The following is a 15513-nucleotide window of genomic DNA, read 5'->3' on the forward strand; positions in this document are numbered from 1 at the left end:
GTTGTCAGGGGGTACATGGTGATGTTCCATTTTTGTCGATTTCGTCATCCACCCCTTCTGAGGTCCCAGAGTTCTTGTCTGATTATCAGGATGTATTTGAAGAGCCCAAGTCCGATGCTCTACCTCCGCATAGGGATTGTGATTGTGCTATCAATTTGATTCCTGGTAGTAAATTCCCTAAAGGTCGATTATTTAATTTATCCGTGCCCGAACACGCCGCTATGCGCAGTTATGTGAAGGAATCCCTGGAGAAGGGGCATATTCGCCCATCGTCATCACCACTGGGAGCAGGGTTCTTCTTTGTAGCCAAGAAGGATAGTTCGCAGAGACCGTGTATTGATTACCGCCTTCTTAATAAGATCACTGTTAAATTTCAGTATCCCTTGCCATTGTTATCTGACTTGTTTGCTCGGATTAAGGGGGCTAGTTGGTTCACTAAGATAGATCTTTGTGGTGCGTATAATCTGGTGAGAATCAGGCAAGGAGATGAATGGAAAACTGCATTCAATACGCCCGAGGGTCATTTTGAGTATCTAGTGATGCCGTTCGGACTTGCCAATGCTCCATCTGTGTTTCAGTCATTTATGCATGATATCTTCCGTGAGTATCTGGATAAATTCCTGATTGTTTACTTGGATGACATTTTGATCTTCTCAGATGATTGGGAGTCTCATGTGAAGCAGGTCAGAATGGTTTTTCAGATCCTGCATGCTAACTCTTTGTTTGTGAAGGGATCAAAGTGTCTCTTCGGTGTGCAGAAAGTTTCATTTTTGGGGTTCATCTTTACCCCTTCTACTATCGAGATGGATCCAGTTAAGGTCCAAGCCATCCAGGATTGGATTCAGCCGACATCTCTGAAAAGTCTGCAAAAGTTCCTGGGCTTTGCTAATTTTTATCGTCGCTTCATCTGTAATTTTTCTAGCATTGCCAAACCATTGACCGATTTGACCAAGAAGGGTGCTGATTTGGTTAATTGGTCTTCTGCTGCTGTGGAAGCTTTTCAGGAGTTGAAGCGTCGTTTTTGTTCTGCCCCTGTGTTGTGTCAGCCAGATGTTTCTCTTCCGTTCCAGGTCGAGGTTGATGCTTCTGAGATTGGTGCAGGGGCGGTTTTGTCACAGAGAGGTTCTGATTGCTCAGTGATGAAACCATGTGCTTTCTTTTCCAGGAAGTTTTCGCCCGCTGAGCGTAATTATGATGTGGGCAATCGAGAGTTGCTGGCCATGAAGTGGGCATTCGAGGAGTGGCGTCATTGGCTTGAAGGAGCTAAGCATCGCGTGGTGGCATTGACTGATCATAAGAACTTGACTTATCTCGAGTCTGCCAAGCGCTTGAATCCTAGACAGGCCCGTTGGTCGTTATTTTTTGCCCGCTTCGACTTTGTGATTTCGTACCTTCCGGGCTCTAAAAATGTGAAGGCGGATGCTCTGTCTAGGAGTTTTGTGCCCGACTCTCCGGGTTTATCTGAGCCAGCGGGTATCCTCAAGGAAGGAGTCATTGTGTCTGCCATCTCCCCTGATTTGCGGCGGGTGCTGCAAAAATTTCAGGCGAATAAACCTGATCGTTGTCCAGCAGAGAAACTGTTCGTCCCTGATAGGTGGACTAATAAACTTATCTCTGAACTTCATTGTTCGGTGTTGGCTGGTCATCCTGTAATCTTTGGTACCAGAGAGTTAGTGGCTAGATCCTTCTGGTGGCCATCTCTGTCACGGGATGTACGTACTTTTGTGCAGTCCTGTGGGATTTGTGCTAGGGCTAAGCCCTGCTGTTCTCGTGCCAGTGGGTTGCTTTTGCCCTTGCCGGTCCCAAAGAGGCCTTGGACACATATTTCGATGGATTTCATTTCTGACCTTCCCGTTTCTCAAAAGATGTCAGTCATTTGGGTGGTCTGTGATCGCTTTTCTAAAATGGTCCATCTGGTGCCCTTGGCTAAATTGCCTTCCTCCTCTGATTTGGTACCTTTGTTCTTTCAGCATGTGGTTCGGTTGCATGGCATTCCTGAGAATATTGTTTCTGACAGAGGTTCCCAGTTTGTTTCAAGGTTTTGGCGAGCCTTTTGTGGTAGGATGGGCATTGACCTATCCTTTTCCTCGGCTTTCCATCCTCAGACTAATGGCCAGACCGAACGAACCAATCAGACCTTGGAAACATATCTGAGATGTTTTGTTTCTGCAGACCAGGATGATTGGGTGTCCTTTTTGCCGTTGGCTGAGTTCGCCCTTAATAATCGGGCCAGCTCGGCTACCTTGGTTTCTCCATTTTTTTGCAATTCTGGGTTCCATCCTCGTTTCTCTTCAGGACAGGTTGAGTCTTCGGACTGTCCTGGTGTGGATTCTGTGGTGGATAGGTTGCAGCAGATCTGGACTCAGGTAGTGGACAATTTGATCTTGTCCCAGGAGAAAGCTCAACTTTTCGCTAATCGCAGACGCCGTGTGGGTCCCCGACTTCGTGTTGGGGATCTGGTTTGGTTATCTTCTCGTCATATTCCTATGAAGGTTTCCTCTCCTAAATTTAAACCTCGTTTTATTGGTCCGTATAGGATTTCTGAGGTTCTCAATCCTGTGTCTTTTCGTTTGACCCTCCCAGACTCCTTTTCCATACATAATGTATTCCATAGGTCGTTGTTGCGGAGATACGTGGCACCTATGGTTCCATCTGTTGAGCCTCCTGCCCCGGTTTTGGTGGAGGGGGAATTGGAGTATATTGTGGAGAAGATTTTGGATTCTCGTGTTTCTAGACAGAAACTCCAGTATCTGGTTAAATGGAAGGGTTATGCTCAGGAAGATAATTCCTGGGTTTTTGCCTCTGATGTTCATGCTTCCGATCATGTTCGTGCCTTTCATGCGGCTCATCCTGGTCGGCCTGGGGGTTCTGGTGAGGGTTCGGTGACCCCTCCTCAAGGGGGGGGTACTGTTGTGAATTCTGTGGCTGAATTCACTCCTGTGGTCACAAGTGGTACTGCAGCTTCTGAGCTTCCTCCCTCAGGTGTTCTGGTGAGCTCGTTAACTGCTTCATTACTTAACTCCGCCTGATGCTGCTATCCTTGCTCCTTGTCAATGTTTCAGTGTTGGATCTGAGCTTCTCCTGATTGTTCCTGTGACCTGCTGCTCTGTATAGCTAAGTGCTTTTTGCTTTGTTGTTGCTTTTTTTCTGTCCAGCTTGTCTTTTGTTTTGCTGGAAGCTCTGAGACGCAAAGGGTGTACCGCCGTGCCGTTAGTTCGGCACGGTGGGTTTTTTTTGCCCCCTTTGCGTGGTTTTGCTTTAGGGTTTTTTGTAGACTGCAAAGTTCGCTTTACTGTCCTCGCTCTGTCTAAGAATATCGGGCCCCACTTTGCTGAATCTATTTCATCCCTACGTTTTGTCTTTTCATCTTACTCACAGTCATTATATGTGGGGGGCTGCCTTTTCCTTTGGGGAATTTCTCTGGGGCAAGTCAGGCCTATTTTTCTATCTTTAGGCTAGCTAGTTTCTTAGGCTGTGCCGAGTTGCCTAGGTAGTTGTTAGGCGCAATCCACAGCCGCTTTTAGTTGTGTTTAGGATAGGATCAGGTGTGCAGTCTACAGAGTTTCCACGTCTCAGAGCTCGTTCTTGTATTTTTTGGGTATTTGTCAGATCACTGTGTGCGCTCTGATCGCTAAGCACACTGTGTTTCTGGATTGCCTTCATAACACCTGTCATTAGCAAACATAACAGCCCTTAATCTGGTAGACTGGGACAATATCCTCAGAAATAAGAATACAGATAATAAATGGAAAATGTTTAAGAACATCCTAAATAGGCAGTGTAAGCGGTTTATACCTTGTGGGAATAAAAGGACTAGAAATAGGAAAAACCCAATGTGGCTAAACAAAGAAGTAAGACAGGCAATTAACAGTAAAAAGAAAGCATTTGCACTACTAAAGCAGGATGGCACCATTGAAGCTCTAAAAAACTATAGGGAGAAAAATACATACTTTATCTAAAAAACTAATTAAAGCTGCCAAAAAGGAAACAGAGAAGCACATTGCTAAGGAGAGTAAAACTAATCCCAAACTGTTCTTCAACTATATCAATAGTAAATGAATAAAAACTGAAAATGTAGGCCCCTTAAAAAATAGTGAGGAAAGAATGGTTGTAGATGACGAGGAAAAAGCTAACATATTAAACACCTTCTCCACGGTATTCACGGTGGAAAATGAAATGCTAGGTGAAATCCCAAGAAACAATGAAAACCCTATATTAAGGGTCACCAATCTAACCCAAGAAGAGGTGCGAAACCGGCTAAATAAGATTAAAATAGATAAATCTCCGGGTCCGGATGGCATACACCCACGAGTACTAAGAGAACTAAGTAATGTAATAGATAAACCATTATTTCTTATTTTTAGGGACTCTATAGCGACGGGGTCTGTTCCGCAGGACTGGCGCATAGCAAATGTGGTGCCAATATTCAAAAAGGGCTCTAAAAGTGAACCTGGAAATTATAGGCCAGTAAGTCTAACCTCTATTGTTGGTAAAATATTTGAAGGGTTTCTGAAGGATGTTATTCTGGATTATCTCAATGAGAATAACTGTTTAACTCCATATCAGCATGGGTTTATGAGAAATCGCTCCTGTCAAACCAATCTAATCAGTTTTTATGAAGAGGTAAGCTATAGGCTGGACCACGGTGAGTCATTGGACGTGGTATATCTCGATTTTTCCAAAGCGTTTGATACCGTGCCGCACAAGAGGTTGGCACACAAAATGAGAATGCTTGGTCTGGGGGAAAATGTGTGTAAATGGGTTAGTAACTGGCTTAGTGATAGAAAGCAGAGGGTGGTTATAAATGGTATAGTCTCTAACTGGGTCGCTGTGACCAGTGGGGTACCGCAGGGGTCGGTATTGGGACCTGTTCTCTTCAACATATTCATTAATGATCTGGTAGAAGGTTTACACAGTAAAATATCGATATTTGCAGATGATACAAAACTATGTAAAGCAGTTAATACAAGAGAAGATAGTATTCTGCTACAGATGGATCTGGATAAGTTGGAAACTTGGGCTGAAAGGTGGCAGATGAGGTTTAACAATGATAAATGTAAGGTTATACACATGGGAAGAAGGAATCAATATCACCATTACACACTGAACGGGAAACCACTGGGTAAATCTGACAGGGAGAAGGACTTGGGGATCCTAGTTAATGATAAACTTACCTGGAGCAGCCAGTGCCAGGCAGCAGCTGCCAAGGCAAACAGGATCATGGGGTGCATTAAGAGAGGTCTGGATACACATGATGAGAGCATTATGCTGTCTCTGTACAAATCCCTAGTTAGACCGCACATGGAGTACTGTGTCCAGTTTTGGGCACCGGTGCTCAGGAAGGATATAATGGAACTAGAGAGAGTACAAAGGAGGGCAACAAAATTAATAAAGGGGATGGGAGAACTACAATACCCAGATAGACAACATATCAACCAACATAAACGGTTATTAAACCGTGCGCTGGAAAAAAGTGTTAATGCTCTTTTTTGTAAAAAGTTATAACTTTATTGAAAACACATAAATACACATATATTTAAAATCCAACAATACCTCTGAACCGAATAACTGACAGGTAAGCGTTATAAACAACAATTGTTCAAGCGGGATCACCAATACACAAATTTAGATATGTTGTAATAGTTCTGGAGAAACGTGTTCTCTCAGACAAGGCACTATATCATAAACAAATACAGTTCCTATATGGCAAAAAGTAACCAGAATACAAACAGATGTGAATTAAACTAGACCAAAAATTGGTCCAGATCAATATCAAACCCGCTTATATACCCTCCTACAATGAATCAGTGTTGCTGTTACCGAGAGTACCATTTGTAAGGCAATGCAAAGACCAAATGTAACTATGAATGGTGAGCCGGACACTGAGCCGTACGAATCAATTAAACAAATAATCCAATGTGTACATGCTCACCAACAAATGCATGCCGTATCCTCTAACACCTAATCCTCACTAAAGGCACATATTGCTAACCATAATAGAGAGTGCACATAGAGTCAAAAACTATCTCAGTCAAATGCATATTACCCTAAAGATTGGTGATCCTTGCTAGCAGCCGCGTGGCACGCTATTCCTTGTCAGAACCCCGACGCGCGTTTCGCGACAGCTTCGCGCGAAACGCGCGTCGGGGTTCTGACAAGGAATAGCGTGCCACGCGGCTGCTAGCAAGGATCACCAATCTTTAGGGTAATATGCATTTGACTGAGATAGTTTTTGACTCTATGTGCACTCTCTATTATGGTTAGCAATATGTGCCTTTAGTGAGGATTAGGTGTTAGAGGATACGGCATGCATTTGTTGGTGAGCATGTACACATTGGATTATTTGTTTAATTGATTCGTACGGCTCAGTGTCCGGCTCACCATTCATAGTTACATTTGGTCTTTGCATTGCCTTACAAATGGTACTCTCGGTAACAGCAACACTGATTCATTGTAGGAGGGTATATAAGCGGGTTTGATATTGATCTGGACCAATTTTTGGTCTAGTTTAATTCACATCTGTTTGTATTCTGCTTACTTTTTGCCATATAGGAACTGTATTTGTTTATGATATAGTGCCTTGTCTGAGAGAACACGTTTCTCCAGAACTATTACAACATATCTAAATTTGTGTATTGGTGATCCCGCTTGAACAATTGTTGTTTATAACGCTTACCTGTCAGTTATTCGGTTCAGAGGTATTGTTGGATTTTAAATATATGTGTATTTATGTGTTTTCAATAAAGTTATAACTTTTTACAAAAAAGAGCATTAACACTTTTTTCCAGCGCACGGTTTAATAACCGTTTATGTTGGTTGATATATTGATATGTTTAGAAGAGTGTTGCCCCCCCCGAGTTTGAGGGTATGGGTTTGGGTAATATGTTTAAATACCCAGATAGATTAGCGAAATTAGGATTATTTAGTCTAGAAAAAAGACGACTGAGGGGCGATCTAATAACCATGTATAAGTATATAAGGGGACAATTCAAATATCTCGCTGGGGATCTGTTTATACCAAGGAAGGTGACGGGCACAAGAGGGCATTCTTTGCGTCTGGAGGAGAGAAGGTTTTTCCACCAACATAGAAGAGGATTCTTTACTGTTAGGGCGGTAAGAATCTGGAATTGCTTGCCTGAGGAGTTGGTGATGGCGAACTCAGTCGAGGGGTTCAAGAGAGGCCTGGATGTCTTCCTGGAGCAGAACAATATTGTATCATACAATTATTAGGTTCTGTAGAAGGACGTAGATCTGGGGATTTATTATGATGGAATATAGGCTGAACTGGATGGACAAATGTCTTTTTTCGGCCTTACTAACTATGTTACTATGTTACTATATGTTAGACCTCAAGCAGCTTGGATTGTGTGCCTCTCCACTCTTCCTCCAGACTCTGGGACCTTGATTTCCAAATTAAATGCAAAATTTACTTTCATCTGCAAACAACACCTTGGACCACTGAGCAACAGTCCAGTTCTTTTTCTTCTTGGCCCAGGTGAGACGCTTCTGGCGTTGTCTATTGGTCATGAGTGTAAACTAGTGGCAAACTAGACTTAATACTTGGTGGCAAACATCCTTGTTGGCAAGCTCAGCAGATGTTTTTTGTAGTTGATGATGAGGTTTGCGCACATGTCAGAAAAATTTTTGGTCCACTCGTCCACTCCTCTTTGCAGATCATCTCTAAATCATTAATATTTTGAAACTGTCGCTTGGCAACTCGGAGCTTCAACTCCCTCCATAAATTATCTGTGGAATTAAGGTCTGGAGACTGGCTAGGCCACTCCATCTCCTTGATGTGTTTCTTTTTGAGCACTCCTTTGTTGCCTTAGCTGTATGTTTTGGGTCATTGTCTTGCTGGAAGACCCAGCCATGACCCATTTTTAATGTCCTGGCAGAGGGAAGGAGATTGTCACTTAGGATTTTAAGGTGCATGGCTCCATCCATTCTCCCACTGATGCGGTGAAGTAGTCCTGTGCCCTTAGCAGAGAAACACACCCAAAACATAATATTTCCACCTCCATGCTATATAGTGGGGATGGTGTTCTTTGGGTCATAGACAGCATTTCTCTTCCTCCAAACACAGCGCGTTGAGTTAATGCAAAGACCTCAAAATTTGTCTCATCTGACCACAGCACCTTCTCCCAATCACTCACAAAATCATCCAGGTGTTCACTGGCAAATTTAAGACAGCCTGAACATGTGCCTTCTTGAGCAGTGGGACCTTGCGGCACTGCAGAATTTTAATCCTTTACGGCGTAATGTGTTACCAATGGTTCTCTTGGTGACTGTGGTCCCCCCGTGTAGTTTTAGGCTGATCTCTCACCTTCCCCATTATCAAGGACATTTATAAGGTGAGATTTTGCATGGTGCCCCAGATTGATGGCGATTAACAGTCATTTTGTATTTCTTCTATTTTCTTACAAATGCACAAACAGTTGTCTCCTTCTCACCCAGTGTCTTACTTATGGTTTTGTAGCCCATTCCAGCATTGCGCAGGTCTATGATCTTCTGCCTGACATCCTTATAAAGCTCTTTGGTCTTGCCCATTTCGTAGAGGTTAAAGTCTGACTGATTAATTGAGTGTGTGGACACGAGTCTTTTATAAAGGTGACTATGTAAGACAGCTGTCTTTAATGCAGGTAACCAGGGATTCAAGCTTCAGGAGGCTAATTTGCATATTCCAGGTGCCTTCTGGGAGAAGCGAAGTCTCCCTAAGCTAGAAGATCGTTGGGTACAGCCGGGACCAGCTGCTTCGAAAGCATCACCAAACCAGGGATTCAAGCTTCAGGAGGCTAATTTGCATATTCCAGGTGCCTTCTGGGAGAAGCGAAGTCTCCCTAAGCTAGAAGATCGTTGGGTACAGCCGGGACCAGCTGCTTCGAAAGCATCACCAAACCAGGGATTCAAGCTTCAGGAGGCTAATTTGCATATTCCAGGTGCCTTCTGGGAGAAGCGAAGTCTCCCTAAGCTAGAAGATCGTTGGGTACAGCCGGGACCAGCTGCTTCGAAAGCATCACCAAACCAGGGATTCAAGCTTCAGGAGGCTAATTTGCATATTCCAGGTGCCTTCTGGGAGAAGCGAAGTCTCCCTAAGCTAGAAGATCGTTGGGTACAGCCGGGACCAGCTGCTTCGAAAGCATCACCAAACCAGGGATTCAAGCTTCAGGAGGCTAATTTGCATATTCCAGGTGCCTTCTGGGAGAAGCGAAGTCTCCCTAAGCTAGAAGATCGTTGGGTACAGCCGGGACCAGCTGCTTCGAAAGCATCACCAAACCAGGGATTCAAGCTTCAGGAGGCTAATTTGCATATTCCAGGTGCCTTCTGGGAGAAGCGAAGTCTCCCTAAGCTAGAAGATCGTTGGGTACAGCCGGGACCAGCTGCTTCGAAAGCATCACCAAACCAGGGATTCAAGCTTCAGGAGGCTAATTTGCATATTCCAGGTGCCTTCTGGGAGAAGCGAAGTCTCCCTAAGCTAGAAGATCGTTGGGTACAGCCGGGACCAGCTGCTTCGAAAGCATCACCAAACTAAATTTTTGCCTGTAGGACATTATTGCAAGAGAGCTTGGCTGAGTAGATTACACAAGAAGGAAAACACACAGCAAGTCAGCAGGATCTAGGAGCAACATGGCAGATGTGACAACCTACATGGTGAGCTGCAGCATGTGCTACATGTTCACAGATCGACCAGAAGAAGAATCCAATTTCACCTGTCAGAAGTGTAGACTAGTGGCCCTTTTAGAAGAAAAGGTGCGGGGTCTGGAAGAAAGAATAGCAACTTTGAAACTCATCAAAGAGAATGAAGACTTTCTATACAGAACAGAAGCATCTCTACTGGTCACAGAAGGTGCAAAAAGTGTCAGAGAACCTCCAAAAGCAGATGAGTGGAAGCATGTGACCAAAAGAAGCAAGAAGACCATGGAGAAATCACCAACCACACAACTGAAGAACCGATATCAAATCTTTGTAGAGGATGAAGATGGCACACCTAAGAATGAAGCAATACCAGCAAGCAAAAAAGAAAAGGGCACACAGCAACAAGTGACAGCAAAAAGTACAGCCAAGAAGCAACGAAGAGTGGTGGTGGTGGGAGACTCACTACTGAGAGGCACCGAAGCAGCCATCTGCAGACCGGACATAACTGCAAGAGAAGTATGCTGCCTTCCAGATGCGATGATCAAGGATGTGACCGATAGGATACCAAAGCTCTTCAGCTCCAAGGACGTCCACCCATTTCTTCTGATACATGTTGGCACCAATGACACGGCAAGGAAGGACCTACCGACAATCTGCAAGGACTTTGAAGAGTTGGGGAAGAAAGTAAAGGAACTGGATGCACAGGTAGTTTTTTCTTCTATCCTTCCAGTAGACGGGCATGGCACCAGGAGATGGAACAGGATCCTTGATGCAAACAACTGGCTAAGACGATGGTGCAGACAACAAGGATTTGGATTCCTGGACCACGGTGTGAATTACTGGTATGATGGACTCCTCGCCAGAGACGGACTACACCTCAACAAACCTGGGAAACACACATTCGCCAGAAGACTCGCTACACTCATCAGGAGGGCGTTAAACTAGAAGAAGAGGGGACGGGAAGAAAATCATTAGACTCGAACAAAGACGACCCAGGAAAACATACTCAGAAGGGAGGTAAGAACATTTCTAAAACAATCCACAGTGAGGAGATTGGAACAAAACAAAATCCTCTAAACTGCATGCTCGCAAACGCCAGAAGCCTGACAAACAAGATGGAAGAACTAGAAGCAGAAATATCTACAGGTAACTTTGACATAGTGGGAATAACCGAGACATGGTTAGATGAAAGCTATGACTGGGCAGTTAACTTACAGGGTTACAGTCTGTTTAGAAAGGATCGTAAAAATCGGAGAGGAGGAGGGGTTTGTCTCTATGTAAAGTCTTGTCTAAAGTCCACTTTAAGGGAGGATATTAGCGAAGGGAATGAGGATGTCGAGTCCATATGGGTCGAAATTCATGGAGGGAAAAATGGTAACAAAATTCTCATTGGGGTCTGTTACAAACCCCCAAATATAACAGAAACCATGGAAAGTCTACTTCTAAAGCAGATAGATGAAGCTGCAACCCATAATGAGGTCCTGGTTATGGGGGACTTTAACTACCCGGATATTAACTGGGAAACAGAAACCTGTGAAACCCATAAAGGCAACAGGTTTCTGCTAATAACCAAGAAAAATTATCTTTCACAATTGGTGCAGAATCCAACCAGAGGAGCAGCACTTTTAGACCTAATACTATCTAATAGACCTGACAGAATAACAAATCTGCAGGTGGTTGGGCATTTAGGAAATAGCGACCACAACATTGTGCAGTTTCACCTGTCTTTCACTAGGGGGACTTGTCAGGGAGTCACAAAAACATTGAACTTTAGGAAGGCAAAGTTTGAACAGCTTAGAGATGCCCTTAATCTGGTAGACTGGGACAATATCCTCAGAAATGAGAATACAGATAATAAATGGGAAATGTTTAAGAACATCCTAAATAGGCAGTGTAAGCGGTTTATACCTTGTGGGAATAAAAGGACTAGAAATAGGAAAAACCCAATGTGGCTAAACAAAGAAGTAAGACAGGCAATTAACAGTAAAAAGAAAGCATTTGCACTACTAAAGCAGGATGGCACCATTGAAGCTCTAAAAAACTATAGGGAGAAAAATACTTTATCTAAAAAACTAATTAAAGCTGCCAAAAAGGAAACAGAGAAGCACATTGCTAAGGAGAGTAAAACTAATCCCAAACTGTTCTTCAACTATATCAATAGTAAAAGAATAAAAACTGAAAATGTAGGCCCCTTAAAAAATAGTGAGGAAAGAATGGTTGTAGATGACGAGGAAAAAGCTAACATATTAAACACCTTCTTCTCCACGGTATTCACGGTGGAAAATGAAATGCTAGGTGAAATCCCAAGAAACAATGAAAACCCTATATTAAGGGTCACCAATCTAACCCAAGAAGAGGTGCGAAACCGGCTAAATAAGATTAAAATAGATAAATCTCCGGGTCCGGATGGCATACACCCACGAGTACTAAGAGAACTAAGTAATGTAATAGATAAACCATTATTTCTTATTTTTAGTGACTCTATAGCAACAGGGTCTGTTCCGCAGGACTGGCACATAGCAAATGTGGTGCCAATATTCAAAAAGGGCTCTAAAAGTGAACCTGGAAATTATAGGCCAGTAAGTCTAACCTCTATTGTTGGTAAAATATTTGAAGGGTTTCTGAGGGATGTTATTCTGGATTATCTCAATGAGAATAACTGTTTAACTCCATATCAGCATGGGTTTATGAGAAATCGCTCCTGTCAAACCAATCTAATCAGTTTTTATGAAGAGGTAAGCTATAGACTGGACCACGGTGAGTCATTGGACGTGGTATATCTCGATTTTTCCAAAGCGTTTGATACCGTGCCGCACAAGAGGTTGGTACACAAAATGAGAATGCTTGGTCTGGGGGAAAATGTGTGTAAATGGGTTAGTAACTGGCTTAGTGATAGAAAGCAGAGGGTGGTTATAAATGGTATAGTCTCTAACTGGGTCGAAGTGACCAGTGGGGTACCGCAGGGGTCAGTATTGGGTCCTGTTCTCTTCAACATATTCATTAATGATCTGGTAGAAGGTTTACACAGTAAAATATCGATATTTGCAGATGATACAAAACTATGTAAAGCAGTTAATACAAGAGAAGATAGTATTCTGCTACAGATGGATCTGGATAAGTTGGAAACTTGGGCTGAAAGGTGGCAGATGAGGTTTAACAATGATAAATGTAAGGTTATACACATGGGAAGAGGGAATCAATATCACCATTACACACTGAACGGGAAACCACTGGGTAAATCTGACAGGGAGAAGGACTTGGGGATCCTAGTTAATGATAAACTTACCTGGAGCAGCCAGTGCCAGGCAGCAGCTGCCAAGGCAAACAGGATCATGGGGTGCATTAAAAGAGGTCTGGATACACATGATGAGAGCATTATACTGCCTCTGTACAAATCCCTAGTTAGACCGCACATGGAGTACTGTGTCCAGTTTTGGGCACCGGTGCTCAGGAAGGATATAATGGAACTAGAGAGAGTACAAAGGAGGGCAACAAAATTAATAAAGGGGATGGGAGAACTACAATACCCAGATAGATTAGCGAAATTAGGATTATTTAGTCTAGAAAAAAGACGACTGAGGGGCGATCTAATAACCATGTATAAGTATATAAGGGGACGATACAAATATCTCGCTGAGGATCTGTTTATACCAAGGAAGGTGACGGGCACAAGGGGGCATTCTTTGCGTCTGGAGGAGAGAAGGTTTTTCCACCAACATAGAAGAGGATTCTTTACTGTTAGGGCAGTGAGAATCTGGAATTGCTTGCCTGAGGAGGTGGTGATGGCGAACTCAGTCGAGGGGTTCAAGAGAGGCCTGGATGTCTTCCTGGAGCAGAACAATATTGTATCATACAATTATTAGGTTCTGTAGAAGGACGTAGATCTGGGTATTTATTATGATGGAATATAGGCTGAACTGGATGGACAAATGTCTTTTTTCGGCCTTACTAACTATGTTACTATGTTACTATGATTAGGAGCGTCTAACAGGTCTGTAAGGGCCAGAACTCCCTTAATGGTTGGTAGGGGATCAAATACTTATTTCTCACTGCAAAATGCAAAAAAATGTAAAGAATTTATACAATGTGATTTTCTGGATTTTATTTTTGCTATTCTATTTCTCAATGTTAAAATTAACCCACCCTTAAAATTATAGACTGTTCACGTCTTTGTCAGTGGGCAAACTTACAAAATCAGCAAGGGACCAAATACTTTTTCCCTCTACTGTATCTAATGCCTTGCAAACTTTTTTCTACCCTTTTCCTAATATCTTGCAACAATGAGGTCCCTCTGCTGTGTTGTAAGCTGTTTATGGGTCATGGGCTTTGCTATAAAATGCACCTAAGAAAACGTTGTGAAAATCCTACTAGAACAGCTGCACTTTATATGGGGTTAATCATAATCACTGTAAATGATGGCAGCTCTGTACTGAGTAGTATTTAAAATTTGTTTAAATGTGATTGGCTTATTCTGGACATACCTAATTATATGAGGGTGTTCACATTTATTGCAACCACATTTTCTTAGTGTTATTTTTATTTCCCTTTTCAAAATTATGTCAGTTTGTTTGTCAATAAGATTTGCACAGATATGGATGACAAAAAGGTGGGAAAACTTCTGAAATGATTCTTGTTGGTATGATTTTTTTTTTTTACATAACAAAAACTTGTCATTTTAACAGGGTTATAAACTTTTCAATTCCATTGTCTACACACTAATATAATCATACCAAGCCTCATCTTATTATTATGCTTTATAACTGATGGTAGTTATTACTTCTAATGACATGTAATATAAAACAAACATTAATTATCACACAGTACTCCAGAAAAATACAATCATTCTAGTATTTGAATACATAGATCATTTAATATTAGGTCCTATTTACTATGGCACACAGCAACAAAACGTACACATTATAACACCTTATCTCATAATGATCCCCAAGCTGAAGCCATAGATCTTGTACTTATGTGTGGGCTTATCTTATGGGGAATCTGCATGCATATAGTCTAATGCTCAAATTAAAAATGTAAATACCAATTTGGGGACATGTTTGTTAGATTTTTAGGACCAGCTATTCTTGATCTGATAGTATAACATACCATAATCCAGCCCATTCTGTGTCAGTCTCACCACGAATCCTGGGTTCCCAGCACCTGCTGCAGGTAGATATGCAGCCAGAGAAAGGAGCAGAAGTGTTAAATACGAAGTTGCCATCTTTTTACTGAAAAGTTTTCAACATTAGGTGCTCTCCCTTTGTCTGTAAGTCTATACTTCTTGTATTTATACAGCACTCACATGGAAACTCAAACAAGGAAGTAAAAAAGAGAAGAATGAGGAAGTGTGAGATTTTGGCAACACACTCAGTACTAGTGTTGAGCATTCCGATACCGCAAGTATCGGGTATCGGCCGATATTTGCGGTATCGGAATTCCGATACCGAATTCCGATACTTCCCGCGTATCGGATACCGGAATCGGAAGTTCCCAGAATTCAAACAGAACGCAGCAGCCAATGAGGAATGATTGGAAGTGTGGGCACATCCTGTTTAGCATGGTGGGCATGTAAGTACTGGCAAGGCTGTGATTGGCTGCTGAAATGATGTCACTCTGCACTATAAAAAACGCTGCCGCCATTTTGCGCTCACTCTGCTGTGATTTCAGTTAGGGACAGGACGCTGTGTTCTAACTGAGGGCCAGTTGAGCTAGCTAATTGCTTTATTTTCCTTTCCAAAGGCTAATTTAGCAAAACGCTGTGTGTTCTTCACTGTTCACCTTGCTCTTGCCTTGCAGCGCTGTTTTAACAGCGTTCTGCAAGGTCTCTGTGTGTGTGTGTGTGTGCAGCTCACTCTGTAGTCTGTGTGCAGCCATATACCC

General features: G+C 42.6%; 1 protein-coding gene across 1 annotated transcript in view; it reads right to left on the reverse strand.

Moving 5' to 3' along the window:
* LOC138665096 (bactericidal permeability-increasing protein-like) overlaps positions 1–14937 on the reverse strand; it is an 83389-nt gene extending 68452 nt beyond the window's left edge. Inside the window, exon 1 of the mRNA XM_069752272.1 lies at positions 14740–14937. Coding sequence (XP_069608373.1) covers positions 14740–14854 — 115 coding nt within the window. The 5' untranslated portion in view covers positions 14855–14937. The remainder of the gene's footprint in view (positions 1–14739) is intronic.
* Positions 14938–15513: the final 576 nt, after the last annotated feature.

The sequence above is a fragment of the Ranitomeya imitator genome, chromosome 2 (genome assembly GCF_032444005.1).
Source record: "Ranitomeya imitator isolate aRanImi1 chromosome 2, aRanImi1.pri, whole genome shotgun sequence".
In the NCBI taxonomy this organism is placed as follows: Eukaryota; Metazoa; Chordata; class Amphibia; order Anura; family Dendrobatidae; genus Ranitomeya; species Ranitomeya imitator.